Here is a 14,014-nt window from a genome sequence, read left to right as displayed (position 1 = left end):
AATTTCTTACTTTTTGACACAAGGCCAAGGATTTGGGGCCCTGTGGGGGAAAACATCCAACTTTGGGCCCCAGAACTTTAATATTGTAAACCATGCTGACTCTAAAAATATGATACTGTGCAGAAATTGATCAAAATTTTGCTTCGATGTTTTGATTTTGTGCAAAACTGATGAGATATCTGCAAGTCTTGTTTTTTTTTTTTTACATTTTAATGTTTTTAATAATAACATTATTAGATATATGATGTAGAGATATAGAGAAATTAAAAAGAAATTAAAAGTTACACTAAGTTAACACTCAGATATGTAGTGGCATTTTAAACCATTAATCACAGAATAAATAAATGTGTGGCGCCTCGCATCGTGCATTATCAACATCACACGTTATGCTCCAGACAGCGGGGAAGACAACACTTAAATAACCTGATGTTAAATATGAAAACGTGTTGCTATAGAAGATGTTCACGGATTACTAAAATACGACAAATTAACATTTGAAAAACTCATAAATTGCAATTGAAAAGTGTGGCGCAGTTTGCGCACCATGAATGATGCAAGCTGTTTGAAAATTAATAACTACTTCAACAAAACTTAAAATCTAAAATAAAACAATAAATCATCCTTTTTCTTCCTCTCAGGTTGTGGGTCAGCAGCAGGGAAGCCATCGGCTCCAGGTTATCTGTGGAAACATCGAGGTGTTCAAGGGCAGCCGATAGATGTTATCTCTCCAGTGCGTCCCAGGTCTATCCTGGGGCCTCCTCTGGGTAGGACATGCCTGGTCGGAAGACCTTACCCAGGAGGTGACAGCCTAGTGTCCTTTGAACTTAGGGGAGTTGCGGCTCTACTCTGCCCCCTCCGAATGGCTGAGCTCCTGACACTCTAAGGGAGAAGCCCGTCCACCTTCATTTCAGCAACTTTTTCAGTAGCGTTTACAAAACGATCAGGCTTAGATTAACAGATGTATCTTGCTTTCAACAATGCTGCGCTAACTGCTGGCAGACGGCTGCATAACGTTTAGGACAAAATAATTGAAATAATTAAGTATTGGCAAATATGACTTAAATGATCCTTTGGATATCTTTTTAAAATGTAATTTTCCAAGGGGCCGCCTGCAATTAGACACGTTTCTAGTGTCCAGTTGTCTCTTTTAGGTTAATCATTTCTGTCTTTTTTTTAATCTTAAAAAAAAAGACTAATAGATTGTTCTGCTGTTTTCTAGAGATCCTGTCAATCATGGACCCTTTTCTCCCTCTGGCGCCCCCTGGCTGTACTGTTTACCAGCTGCATCCTACATGGATGCGAGCAGCAGTCTGGCTATTAGAAGGCTGACACAGGAAAAAAAAGATAAAGACACGTTGTTTTCAACACAATTTATTTTACATACTCTCCATACACTTCATATTCCGTGTGAAGCCTTGGTATGTACTATTGCAAGTTGCTTTCAGCTTATCATGTCAGCACACACAGTCTTTAGTCAGCAGGTCCTTAGTCAATCTGCCCGCACTGAATTCCCTCAGCTTCAATCAACGGGCCCCTGGAAGATGAGTTTGATGTGGCCCTGCTCTCCTGTCAACCAGGTACCACAGAAAGGGCAGGCAGCATGAAAGGCATGAGTGCCGTGGGGCAATGGGATTTGGCTCCACCCTGCTACTGTCTTTTCTGAGCAAACATGACCACAGGGGCAGAAAGCATGAGTGGGTGGCCCAGCGTCCAGGTACAATCCCCCCTCACAGCCCAACCACAACGGCACGTAGGGGCCTACTCTTCGACACATAGGGCACTCCCTCTCACCTGTGCCGGCAGGTGCTGTGCCTCCGGGGCCGGGGGGCCCTTTTTCTTTCCGGTAGCCCCAGTTGTGGTAGCCGTGTACGTGACCGCAGTTGACATAAACCCAGGGTTGCTTCTTGTCAACAATCTCGCGCTGGGCCAGGCTGGGGAAGGCCAGCGTGTTGAAGCCCACAGGACACTGAGGCCTCGCAGCGTTCAGCTCCTGTCGAAGGCACTCCAGCTGTTTGAGAGTAGGAGTATGCCGCAATCCGGGGGGGGTCCTCCACAGCAAGGTTGCTCCACACAGATCAATCAGTGAACCATCCTGGAGTGTGTTTGACTCATTTTCAACCTTCAGAGCAGAACAGAAAAAGGAAAATGTGAGTGTAGATATGAAGCAAGGAAAGCATCATTATCAGAAACTGAACCAGGCAAAATCATTTTTCGTATTCCTGGAATTTTGGGAATTTTCTTAAACTAGAAAAACTTTTACACTTCTATGCCACCACACAATGGGTTCAAGGGTTCAAGGTTCAAGGGATGTAGCAATCTATGGAGTGTACAGCATTGGAGCAGCGGTCCCCAATCCCCGGGTTGGGGACCAGTACCGGTCTGTGAGTTGTTTGTACCGGTCTGTGAGAGTTGAGGCTCGGGTGTAAAATTTAGGGTTTTCGGGATTTTATCATCTTTTCCTGTGTTGTAGTTGTGTGTCTTATTTTGAAAGAAATATTTACACGTTACCATAGCGACCAAAAAGCATTATGATGTTGCTCTCAGTGTTGTTGCCGCATTTCAGGAGGACGCAGCTAATAAAGTTACACAGCTTCACAGTGAATTCAGATTTATTATTATATTTACAAAGTACCACAGTTTTTGTCTCGGTCATATCATGTTGTTGCATTTATCCGCGACACCTTAAAGGCCGCTCCGTAAAAAAATTGTCTGACATTAAACCGTGGCGTAGAAAAGGTTGGAGACCGCTGATGTGTAGAACCAGACAGCAGCTTTGTTTGTTTATGTCTCGACGAAGCAACAAGTCAGCAGATGTCTGAACACAGGCAGAAAAAAATATTCAGTCACATTTAAATTTATTTACTCAAAAGACAAAGAAAACTCAGTGTTTATGCATTTATTGTTTTTATATTTGCATCTTTCTTTCAATGCGCTAAGAATAAATACTTCCTAGTTTGACTATTTCCATTATTTCTAATGCTGCTCTAAGGTCACCGTCCTTAAGCTGCAGTTCGTCTTTGACTGCTTTACTTAACTTGTACACCTTCTGTGATCATTTCGATTATTAGATTAGCTTTTATATTAGATTATTTAGATTATTCAGCAGGCCCCAGAAATGGACTGAAAAATAAGATTTCATTCATCATTACAGGATGGTGTGCAGCCAACAGCTTGAATGTTTCAAACAAAGGAAGTACTGGTGAATTATGACACTGTGTTCGTCCAGCTTTGGTCTATTTCCTCAGAACGTTTTTCTTTGTAAATCAGCTGAAACTGTTACTGGAGTTAAAATCATCCACATGCTGGGAAAAACTGGATGTTTATCCTGGGCCAAGAAATGTTTGTATAAAGTCAACCAAGACCTAAATTTAAGTTTAGTTTAGTTTAAGTCGAGTTCGTTATTCGACTCGATATTTCTGTAATAACAGAGAAACCAACCAAATCATTGCCTCCTAATTAAATGTCAGAGAGACTGTGCTGTACGACTGTATACTGAGTATACTGACGTTTTTCTTTTCTTTTGCTTGGTCCTTGTGGCCACGGGCCTTTACATGGGCTTTACATTATTGCACGGTTTAAAGAATAGTGTGCAGTTTAACTGCAGCTCAGAATCCCATTTAAAGAATTGCACTCAAACACACATCAGGAGCTAATACTGCTGAGAGGACGTCTTTCCTCCTTTTTGAAATATTAATAAAAAAAACATAACAGGATCTTTAAATACAGACTCTTTAAATACAGACTCTTTAAATACAGTTATTCGTAGCTTTTGATATTGTTTAGCTTTGCAGTCTGTGATGAATCAATCATCAAAAGAAAGCCCTGCAATTTTAAGTCAGGCTCAGTAGTTTGGACACTTGTATCCACATGAAGTCTGCATGAAACACATCAGCTGCTTTCTTACCAGTTTTCCTCTCTGCTGGGCTGAGCGTGTCTCCCTCAGTGCAAAGACATTGCCACAGACTGAGATTTCTCTCCAGACCCCAGGAGCCGGCTCAGACACAAACTCGCCCGCTGGGTGCATGACCAGCACACCATTGGTAGTCAGACCATCCATCAGGCCGTCTGATGTTCTCCATTTGGCAGCCCGCTCCTTAGATTCCCCACATGGACACACACAGAGCAGGCAGATAGTCAGGTTAACGTGAAGACTGTGAGGTGCTGGAGGCCGTTGTTAGAGATGGTTAGTAAGGAAACAGCTATGGCTGCGTTTGCCTTCTGCTAGCTCAGTGTAGACCAGTGCACTGACTAAAGCACAGAGATGCTGGCTTTGATGATGACTTTGAAAAGCACACTAAGAGTTCCTAACTTAAAACTATTTTACATACAATAAAAATAACCTTTATTAAGCATAAAGGGCTGCGTTCCTCATTCTGACTGTAATTCAGCTTAGAAAGGCTTTTGTGGACTTGAAAACAAAATATTTCTGTTTATTTTTCACTAAAAACATCACAGTAAGATGCATGAAACAGGTCGTAGATCATGTTTAACCTAATGTAAATTTATCCCAATGCAAACTATGATCAGGTCTCTGTTTCATATTTCGTGGAGTTTCATAATTTTCTATTTACACAGGTTAGTGTCATTGGGCCTCATTTATATTTACAGTGCATAATCTGGCTAAAAACAGACAGAAATGAAGAGTGTACCAAAGTAAATCAAGCTCTTTCTCCTTTCACCCCACACAGCGCTTACATAAAGCTCCTCACCTATTGGCATCCAGCCTTTACGTCACTGCCACAGTCGGCTGTTGTCAAAGCTGCGCTTGTTTCACAGCTCATCAGAAACTAGGGGTGCGTTCCAAAAGTACCTCCTGTGTCCTATTCCTAACCTCTTTTAGTGGATAGGAGAATCAATATGGACTTAGGAAAAGAGAACAGCCAGATGTTACGCCAGATGTCCGCTGTGTTGAAAGTAAAATATAGAATAGAATAAAATAGAATAGGCCTTTATTGGGTGCTCCACACCAGTTGCTTTGGCCTCTGTCACATTCTGTACACACAGGACAGCCTGAGTGAAGGTCTCCAGTTCCTGCTCTCCAAAGATGGACCAGTCTGTGAGATCAACACAGTCCTAGAGCTGGAGGAGAGCATGGCCATGTTTTAATGGCCCAGGTGTTTGGAGGGGTTTGTTTCCTTAGGGGGTGCAGGCAGGGATACAGTAGGTGGACTACAAAATGTGCACACTTGCCACAGCGTGTTCTAACAACAGTGTTTTATGGAGGTAAATAAAACACAGAACAGCCTGTGAAAAATATTACTTTAATATAAAATGGCATTTTAAAGAAAAAGTAACATTTAGGGCCTGATTTATGCCTGACTTAGACTTCTGCAGGAAATCTACTTAGTAACTTATGATGTAACCTTCCTTCAGTTGTTGCTGCGTCGACCAAACCTGTAGTTACAGTTCTGGTGAAGTGCACTTCGGGTTAAGTGGACGGTCAGGACGCAGGGTTGTGATGTTGTAAGTTACCATGTAGATTCTACACTATGTCCATCCGTTTAAATATATTAGTTATCCCTGATCTCATCTTATCATATCTCAAATGTTATCTTTAATTAAAAGTGACTTTTATTATTGTAGATGTCAGATTATGTTACGTTGTCCTTTTTCCTCCTGTGTCTGCTCTTTCTGCTCTTCCAAAGACAGACGACCAGGAAGCCTGCAGGACCCGAGGGCGTGTCCCCCTCCTGCCTGAAAGTCTGTGCTGATCAACCATTTTCAGCTGCATCTTTAACTGGTCTCTGGATTTGTATCCATCATCCCAAAGAAATCCACCATGATACGATTAAATGACTACAGGCCTGGCGCCCTGACGTTTGTGGTTATGAAGTCTTTTGAAAGAGTGGTGTTGAGCCACCTGAGGGACATCACAGACCCCCTGTTTGTCCAGTTTGCCTACTGGGCAAACAGACTGGCCAAGGATGCAGGACTATGTCCTGCAACACCTCGACCAACCTGGGATATAAGCCATTATGTCTTGGCCTTCAGGTTAACCTTTAATCCTCCACTGAAAGCTCCCCAGTTTACTGTGCCCGTCTCCACCTATCAGTGGATCACCAGCTTCCTGTTGGACAGGCAGCAGCAGGTGAGGCTGAGGAGCATTTCAGCCTGTCCCAGGGGTGTGCTCTCTCCCTGCTGCTCTTCTCCCTCTACACTAATGACTGCGCCTCCGGAGAGCCATCTATCATTCTCCTGAAGTTAGTGGCTGACGCCAGCATCATTGTTCTGATCCAGAATGGTGACGAGTCTGTGTACCGATGGGAGGTGGACTGGTGCAGTCAGAAGTAGGGATGGGTATCGTTTAGGTTTTATCCGATACCGGTGCCAAATCGGTACTTTTGAAACGGTGCCGGTGCTCAAACTGGTGCTTAAAGAATGGAGAACACAAAATTGGTCCAAAAACCTCTCATGTTCAGCTGTTTTTTGTAAAAAGATAACAATGTTAGCCTTTTCTGCAGCTATGGGGCATATATGGTATCACTCTTGGCTGGAAGCAGTGCTTAAACAATGGAAAAAACACAAACTTTGTCCTAAACCTCTCGTGTTTAACTGTTTTCCTCTTTTTCTTTGGTCATTTTAGCCTTTTTGGCCAGTGTGAAGGGAGTATCTGCCATCAAACAAGAAGACAGCCGCATGTAGCTATGATGATGTTTGCTAGTTCACCTTACATGCATTAATGTAATAACGTGGTTAGCCTACTCAACGTAAATTACACACGAACAACATTAAGCTACTCACGCAGAGAAGAACGGCTGCTGCTGCATCATCATCCGTCATCCTTTCTGCTACACTGGCAGGGCTAGGGGCCAGGACTCTTCGTGTTTTTGGGGGATGTTGCATAACAGGCAACCCACCCGCAGTAGATGTGCTCGGTGTGAGGTCTCGCAGCAAGCTATCAAATACGGCGCATTTCTGGGCTTTAAAAAAAACGCTATGCGTCGCCAGGTGTTTCATCGGATTCTTGGTGTTACCTCCTTTGACAGTATCACAGTATCAGCTTAAAGCACTTGTTGCTGCTGAGTTTGCATATTTTGCTGTGAAGTACAGCCAGACTTTTGACCGCTTCGCCTTGGGCATTTTTAATCTGTAGCTCTGCTCTAACAGAACGTACGTACCTGGCCCCGCCTACTATCCTCGGAAACGTAAAATGATTGGCTAGAAGTGTATCACAGCTCAGGAAAAAAAAGCACCGAAATAAAGCACCGAAATGTGCGCTGCTTTTCGGTCTGGTTACCACCGTTTATGTCAGAACTGGTACCATCATGGCACCGGACACCGGTACCCATCCCTAGTCAGAAGTACTTGGAGCTGAGCCTGTTCAAGACTGTGGAGATGACCATGGACTTTCTGAGAAACCTTCCCACCATCATCGTCTTATCATCCTCAAAAATACTCTCACTTCAGATTCCTGGGATCTGCCTTTACACACAATCTGGTCCTCACATATAGAGTCTGTCGGGATGAAGGCCCAGCAGAGGTTGTACGCACTGCAACTCGGAGTTCAACCTGCCACAGGAGCTGCTGTTCCTCTGCTACACTGTCATCATATATGAGACCATTAACAGGTGTCTGTGCCACTTTTGTTTTAACTATGTTGTTTATTTCTTGTTTATTTGTATTCTTTATCACCTGCTGTAACACAACAATTTCCCCGTGGGATGAATAAACTCTCTCTCTCTATCTAGCTGGTCGAGTCAATACAACCTAAATTAAATGACTGTAGATTTCTTTCCTTCATAATATTTTCAAGTCCACAATCAACAGCCGCTTCATGAATGTAAATATGCACAACAACAAGGCGCAAACTAGGTGTTACACTCAAAACAGGAAGGCCAAATTAGACTGTGGTGGGGCGTGGCCTGTGGTGCCGTGCAGGGAGGGCGGGCGCACCTGCACGGCATCCTTAATCACGCCCAGTTAAAAACACGGGGACTCAGGTTGGGGTGTTGTGATGTAAATAAAATAGCTCAAAACACTGATCCCTGGACACGCTGTGCCTTATTCACTCCACATAGACGTTGCCAGAAAACATTTAAAGCCTCCTTAGGCTTGGAAAAAAAATTCTTTGGACAGATGAAACAAACTTGTACCACAATGATGGAGAAGGATAGGAAGTAGATTCAGATTCATACATCTTCATCTGCCAAACACAGTGGAGACAGTGTTATGACATGGATCGTCTCCAAAGGTTGATCCTGTTCATCTGGACGTAGCGTTTTGTGGGAGAAACGTTTCGTCATCACCAGGTGACTCCTTCAGTCTCAGCTGACTGCAGCTTTCAATCTTATAAACAGGACATTTGCATAATGACTGAAACCAGCCCACTGAAGGAACAATGGGCTGGGAGGTCAGTTCCTTAATCTTAATTATGCAGATTCTCATGACCACTGATCAACAACCACTGATCTTTTGGAGATTTACTTACCTGGATGATTGAGCGTGCATCATCATAACATGGATTGTATGGCTGACAGTGAAACTAGATTCAGTGTTTATGCTACTGCTGATTAAAGAAGCAGGATGAATTCTGAAGTGTGCAGGGCTATAATCTCTGGTCAGGCTTTGCTAAATGCTAAAAAGGTGCTTTAAGTGACTTTGAATGTGGCACGTTGGTCGGTGCCAGAAGTGTTTGGTCTAATTATTTCTGAAACTGCTGACCTGCGCATCCATCTCCGCTTACAGAGAAATGAGAAAAAATCCAGTTAGCAGCAATACTGGCTGAAAATATCTTGTTGATGCCAGAGGTCAGACGGGACTAACCACACAGCTTTGATCTGACGGAAAGGCAACAGTAACAAACAACAAAGCTGCTAAATATGAATGAAAAGACAACATCTGCTCCGTACAATATTATACATCTGTGTTGTGTAAAGCGCTTTGAGTGCTCAGAGTAGAAAAGCAGTCCAGAAATTTAGTTCTGATAGCCACTTTGTCAGGGCTGTCAATCTTATTATCATTCCTCGGTACTCTTAGCACAGAGGTGTCACATTTTAAATTGTCCCCCCCTGCTTCTGCTACGGTTCTTAAGATTATCAACATTTAGAAAGGAAGGAATATTTCAAATACCGTACGGGAACTAACAGCCGGAGGCTAATTTGAAAAAATATCCCCAGATAGCTCATATCTGGGTTTATATATTGTAGAAGTCAGATTTCCCACCAACTGTCTCAGACTTGCAGTTAATTTAGAATTAATTAAGTTAACATGCATATCTTTGAGGGTGAGAACACACCCAGAGATATAAAAAGTGGTTTAGTTGGTGAACTTATCCACAGGTTTGCAGACTACGTGTTTAGGGAGTCAAAGGCACCAGTGTCTGATGAGTCCGGAGTAGAAAACTGTTGTATGTAACCATAACATGTATAGATTATTTCATTTGGTGAGTACAGTATTATAAAAAATGAAGAAAAGCCTGCAAGCTAGTTCAGGCAAACTACTTGCTATACTGTCTCTTCCTGTCACATCCGAAAACAAATGGTGTTCAAATGCAGGATTTCACATAGCGCAGAGAGACTGTAACTGTTTCAGAAACCTCCTTTAAACCTAGTATTAGTTACTAGTTACTGATGAAGGGAAAAGCAGAAGGACACTATGTTGCTTTTCAATACTTTAGCCTGGCTGACAAAGAGTCGCAGCACGTTTGAGCATCGTTTTGCTTTAGCAGTAGTGATGACTTCAGTAACTTTGTAACCACGGCTGTCTCGAGTCACACATCTGTTAACAAGTCAAACTGCTTCAGAAACTGCTGATACTTTACAGACCACTTCTCTCCCGTTGATCTCTCTGGGCTACTTTATGCAGACTGCCGCTAAATGCACAAGACCCCATCCCTGTAAAACTCTTTAAAAAAGTTCTGCCTCTAAATAAAGCGGAGATGAGTTTGTTGTTATTAATAAGTTAGGTACCACAGGTTTATAAGGTAGATATAATTAAGCTGTTTGAAAAAGTTGATCTAAATGGGCTCTGTGATCGTTTGCATAATTTCAGTCTGGATTCACAGCGCAGAAACAACACAGTGATCTTGGTATCAGACAGTGGACTGATATCTGTGCTTGGCCCAACAGACCTTATTGCAGCTCTCAATACTTTACATGGGACAGAGCCTTTAACTCTCTGTCCCATGAGACCAGCCACAGGAGAGGAGAAAGACGTCCTCTCCACTTTTAAATGCAGGATTTAAACTTCCCACTATTATAGTCAGACCATTCATGCTGCAAAATATGCTGCTGCTGCCCTGCATCACTGTCTGCTGATGTTGTCTGCAGGGAGTGATGAACTCAGCTGTAAGACACTAAACACAGCACCGAATATTAATTTGGATCAGAAATGTTATAATATGTGATCTGTTTACTGACTAAAGATTAAACACATGACCAAAGTCTCTTTCATAACTCATGAGTAACAACTCCCACACACACACACACACACACGCACGCACGCACGCACGCACGCACGCACGCACACACGCACACACACACACCCCTTCACGTTTTCATGCAGCTCCATCACATGAACAGACATGCATTCTTGCAGCTCTGATGTCACACGTGGGTGGAACAACCACATCCCTTCTGTCAAACTACCGTGGTTGCTATGGTTACCAGTGGCGCGTACCAAGCGATGCCTGTCACCCACGTGGGAGGGAACACTCACCCCCAGGAAGATGTTCTTGGAAGAGTCAAAGCCAGCGGCGTAGATGCGAGCGGTGTAGGGAGCGCTGCGCTCACACATGATGCGGCAGGCGTATCGTGAGATGGTGCTCTGAACTGATTGGCCTCCGCCCTCCCCCACCGCACCCCCAACTTGACCACTGCTGCCGGCTGTGTCCGTCACCACAAAATCAATCATGCTTTCTGTGGACCGGCCAATCTGAGAGAACCGAGAGAGAGAGGGCCCACTGAGACCATACAAAGACATGCTGAGCACAAACACTCCAGTGCAGTCTTATTGTGCATGTTTTAGAAATATGTGCAATTATTTGCATACAAGCATCAGTCGGGTGAAGAATCCTAGAAGATAATCATATGTTCCAGCTGATTTTTTCTTTCTTCAGTTTCTGTCAGCTGTGTGATTTTAGTAAAACTTTATAGACCTCACTGTGTAAAGGAAGAACAGGCCAACAACCTGGCCCTACAATAATAGCAAGACTGAATTGATTTACTTAGTTGCCAGGCAGATGTGGAAAGTGTAACACCAGCACAAAGATGATTATTCTGAAAAATGGTGAGACCTGGATTAACCAATAAGAATGGGTCCATGCGTTTTGAATGGCAGAAGCCAGTTTTCAGTAACATTTGACCAAATACATAAAGTAGTACAACACTTGTGATTAGTGATTTCACTTTGACCGCTCTGAGTAGAAAAGCACCACACGAGAACCAATCAAGTCCATGTACAACGGACACGCCTCTGTGTTTACTATGTGGTGCTGCATTTTGACTATCAACAAAGTGAGAGTCAACGAACAAAATGCTTTCGAGCCTGGCTTGTGCATGTTTTAATTATAAAAAGAACAATGTGTGACAGGAACAGTATTTTAATAGTTACTGGAACCAGGCTGTACCACACAAAAGGTCAAACATGCAGACTTTTTTGTGTGTTATTCAGGAGCAGGGACTCCACTCATGGATCTGACCCTTAAATAGAGAACAGTGGAGCCCTGGCTTTGTTTGGGTCTTCTTCATACGAGAAGGTGGCTGGAAAACAACTGCAAGCTGCTGAGGGCACACAGGTCTGACTGCAGACTGGAAAACAACTGCTGCTGGTTTTACAGCTTTATGTTGATCTACAACAACTGCTTTAAAGTCTGAAGCAGAAAAACACAAAATATTAGTTTAATTTTGTAAATATGTGATATTTAGGTCAATCAGTGACAAAGAACATCGGAGAATGTTGTAATCTTTAAACCTTTTCATCCTGAGAGACATAAATAAGCTTGAATAAAGGCTTGTAGCCATTATTAAACCTCGATTATCCTTTGATTTGTCATACTGTTACTCGGTATGAAAGGTCCAAGTTTAAATAAATATCATCAAATTTCAGCTTATGTTTTTACAGTTACTATTTTCCTTTTCATATTCTTCCTCGAGCTAAGACTATCTGAGGGTAGGTGTTCAACAGCTAACAGATTTCACCCCGACCAGTGTCCAGTGGTACAGCTCTGTCTTCTGTTTGTGGTACGTTGTTACAATATTTTACACGATTTTTTACTGTCCAGTGTCTTTTTCCACAACAGGAAACAAAACTAAAACGTTGAATTGGCAACCACACACGTGCGTGTGTGTGTGTGTGTGTGTGTGTGTGTGTGTGTGTGTGTGTGTGTGTGTGTGTGTGTGTGTATAGACACTGACCTGAAACATATCTGTGTTGGTGTCATGGGTGTATTCCACAATTACAGAGTGGCTCCGTGACAGTGTGTAGGAGATGCTGTGCTGGCTTTTGTTGCTGAGTGCCTGCCAAAGGAAAACAGATTATACATCAACCACATCACATCACTGACCTCCAGAAAATCTACTTGGAGAGCATTTTCTATTTTTAAAGACAACAACAGCACTTGGATTTATATAGGTGTTTTTTGTAAATACTAATCATAATATTAACAACAACACAGACAGCATCTATCCTCAATGTCTTACTGTCAATGTGACAGCACGGTGTGTTTTTTTTACATTATTAATGCAGCCATTAACCATGTTCTAAAGGCAGATTTAAATATTAACCATTACATATAAATTTTGCTTTTGCAACTTATTTGGTTTTGATCACAGAGTTGAGCATTCAAAGCTTCCCTCTTAGTTTTACTTGCACAGATGAGAAATACGACTCCGTTAGCTCAGGTTAGTAAGGTTATTAAAGACTGTTAAATAAATAGCCCGTAGCCATGGCAGCTGAAGTTTTAAGGCTTTGGCAGAGTGATGAGGTTAAAACTAGAAACAGTTTTTTTCTTTCTCTTCGCTAATGAGGAGTCCAAGTCTAATGAGGTCTTTTTGGCCTAAAGTAGTAGTTTGCTGTTTGTACAAGACCGAACATGAAAAACTTTAATTGTATATAAATAATTGTATATTTTTAATGAAAGAGCCAATGACCTGTAAGCTATTAATCGCGTGAAAGAGTCAGTGGAATTAATCCACTATGAAAGTAAAGAAGTGAAAAAAAATATGAAACTATCAAGAGAGGCAATAACATTGAGCTAAAAAAATGGAAAGCAAGATACTTGAATTATCATGTATCAAAGATGCCAGGACCTATGCCTATAGGGCTCCCAAACCTGGAGCATCTGTGCTTTAATGAAGACCTGTGCCCAGATGACCATCAAAGAAGAATTGCACTGGTTGAGAAAACTTGAAAAGCAGGGAAATGGCCCCAAACCTCACCTCACTGAAGCAGGAGGGAAAAGAAAAGAGCTTCAACTTCTCGGATAATATGTAATTTCAAGGTGGTGCATACGTTACATAACTCCCATTTGGGGGTCTCCAGGTTACTGTATTGATCTCATTAGTGTTGCTCAATAATTGTTACATTAAATCTTGCCAACGTTTGCTATTATTGCTCGCTAGTTCTTAATGCATTAAGCTACCATTTACAGAAGCAATCCAAACGTAAAAATAATCACTTTTAAATCTCAAGACACATAACCAAAAAACCCCGCATATTTCAAAATGCAAAACAATTTGAAAACCAGCTTTTGCCCAATTTAAGAAACTCATTCTCTACTAAGTGAGACTAGTTTTTTGTAAAAAAGGGAGGGAGATGTAATCTTGCTGTATCTATGTCCTTTTCTATATCTATTTCTATATTCTTAGGATTGTGCAATCGAAGCATGATCATCATCACGCAGCGCCTCTACTCAAGACCTGTGCAATATCAGCTTCAACAGAGACCCAGACATTTAGGTGGGTCGAGAAGGAGGTTTTTGAAAATGAAATGAAATTTTCCAACACAAATAACTTGACAGATGTTGGTTTCTTTGTGCTCAGAGTTTGAGTCCAGTTTCCTTAGAAAGAGCTCACCA

General features: G+C 42.2%; 1 protein-coding gene across 10 annotated transcripts in view; it reads right to left on the bottom strand.

The window, feature by feature from the left end:
- Positions 1-1,355: 1,355 nt before the first annotated feature.
- The window catches only part of peli3 (pellino E3 ubiquitin protein ligase family member 3), a 40,982-nt gene continuing 28,323 nt past the window's right edge, over positions 1,356-14,014 (bottom strand). For all 10 annotated transcript variants that reach the window (XM_076882021.1, XM_014411811.4, XM_076882017.1 and 7 more), the window contains 4 exons: positions 12,354-12,455; positions 10,657-10,872; positions 3,905-4,093; positions 1,356-2,119 (listed from right to left, as the gene is read on the bottom strand). In XM_076882021.1, the coding sequence (XP_076738136.1) occupies positions 1,520-2,119; positions 3,905-4,093; positions 10,657-10,872; positions 12,354-12,455 (1,107 nt within the window). In that variant the 3' untranslated portion in view covers positions 1,356-1,519. The remainder of the gene's footprint in view (positions 2,120-3,904; positions 4,094-10,656; positions 10,873-12,353; positions 12,456-14,014) is intronic.

Source organism: Maylandia zebra, linkage group LG3 (genome assembly GCF_041146795.1).
Source record: "Maylandia zebra isolate NMK-2024a linkage group LG3, Mzebra_GT3a, whole genome shotgun sequence".
NCBI classification, from domain to species: Eukaryota; Metazoa; Chordata; class Actinopteri; order Cichliformes; family Cichlidae; genus Maylandia; species Maylandia zebra.
Note: the sequence above shows the minus strand (reverse complement) of the source record. Positions and strands in the feature narration are given on the sequence as shown.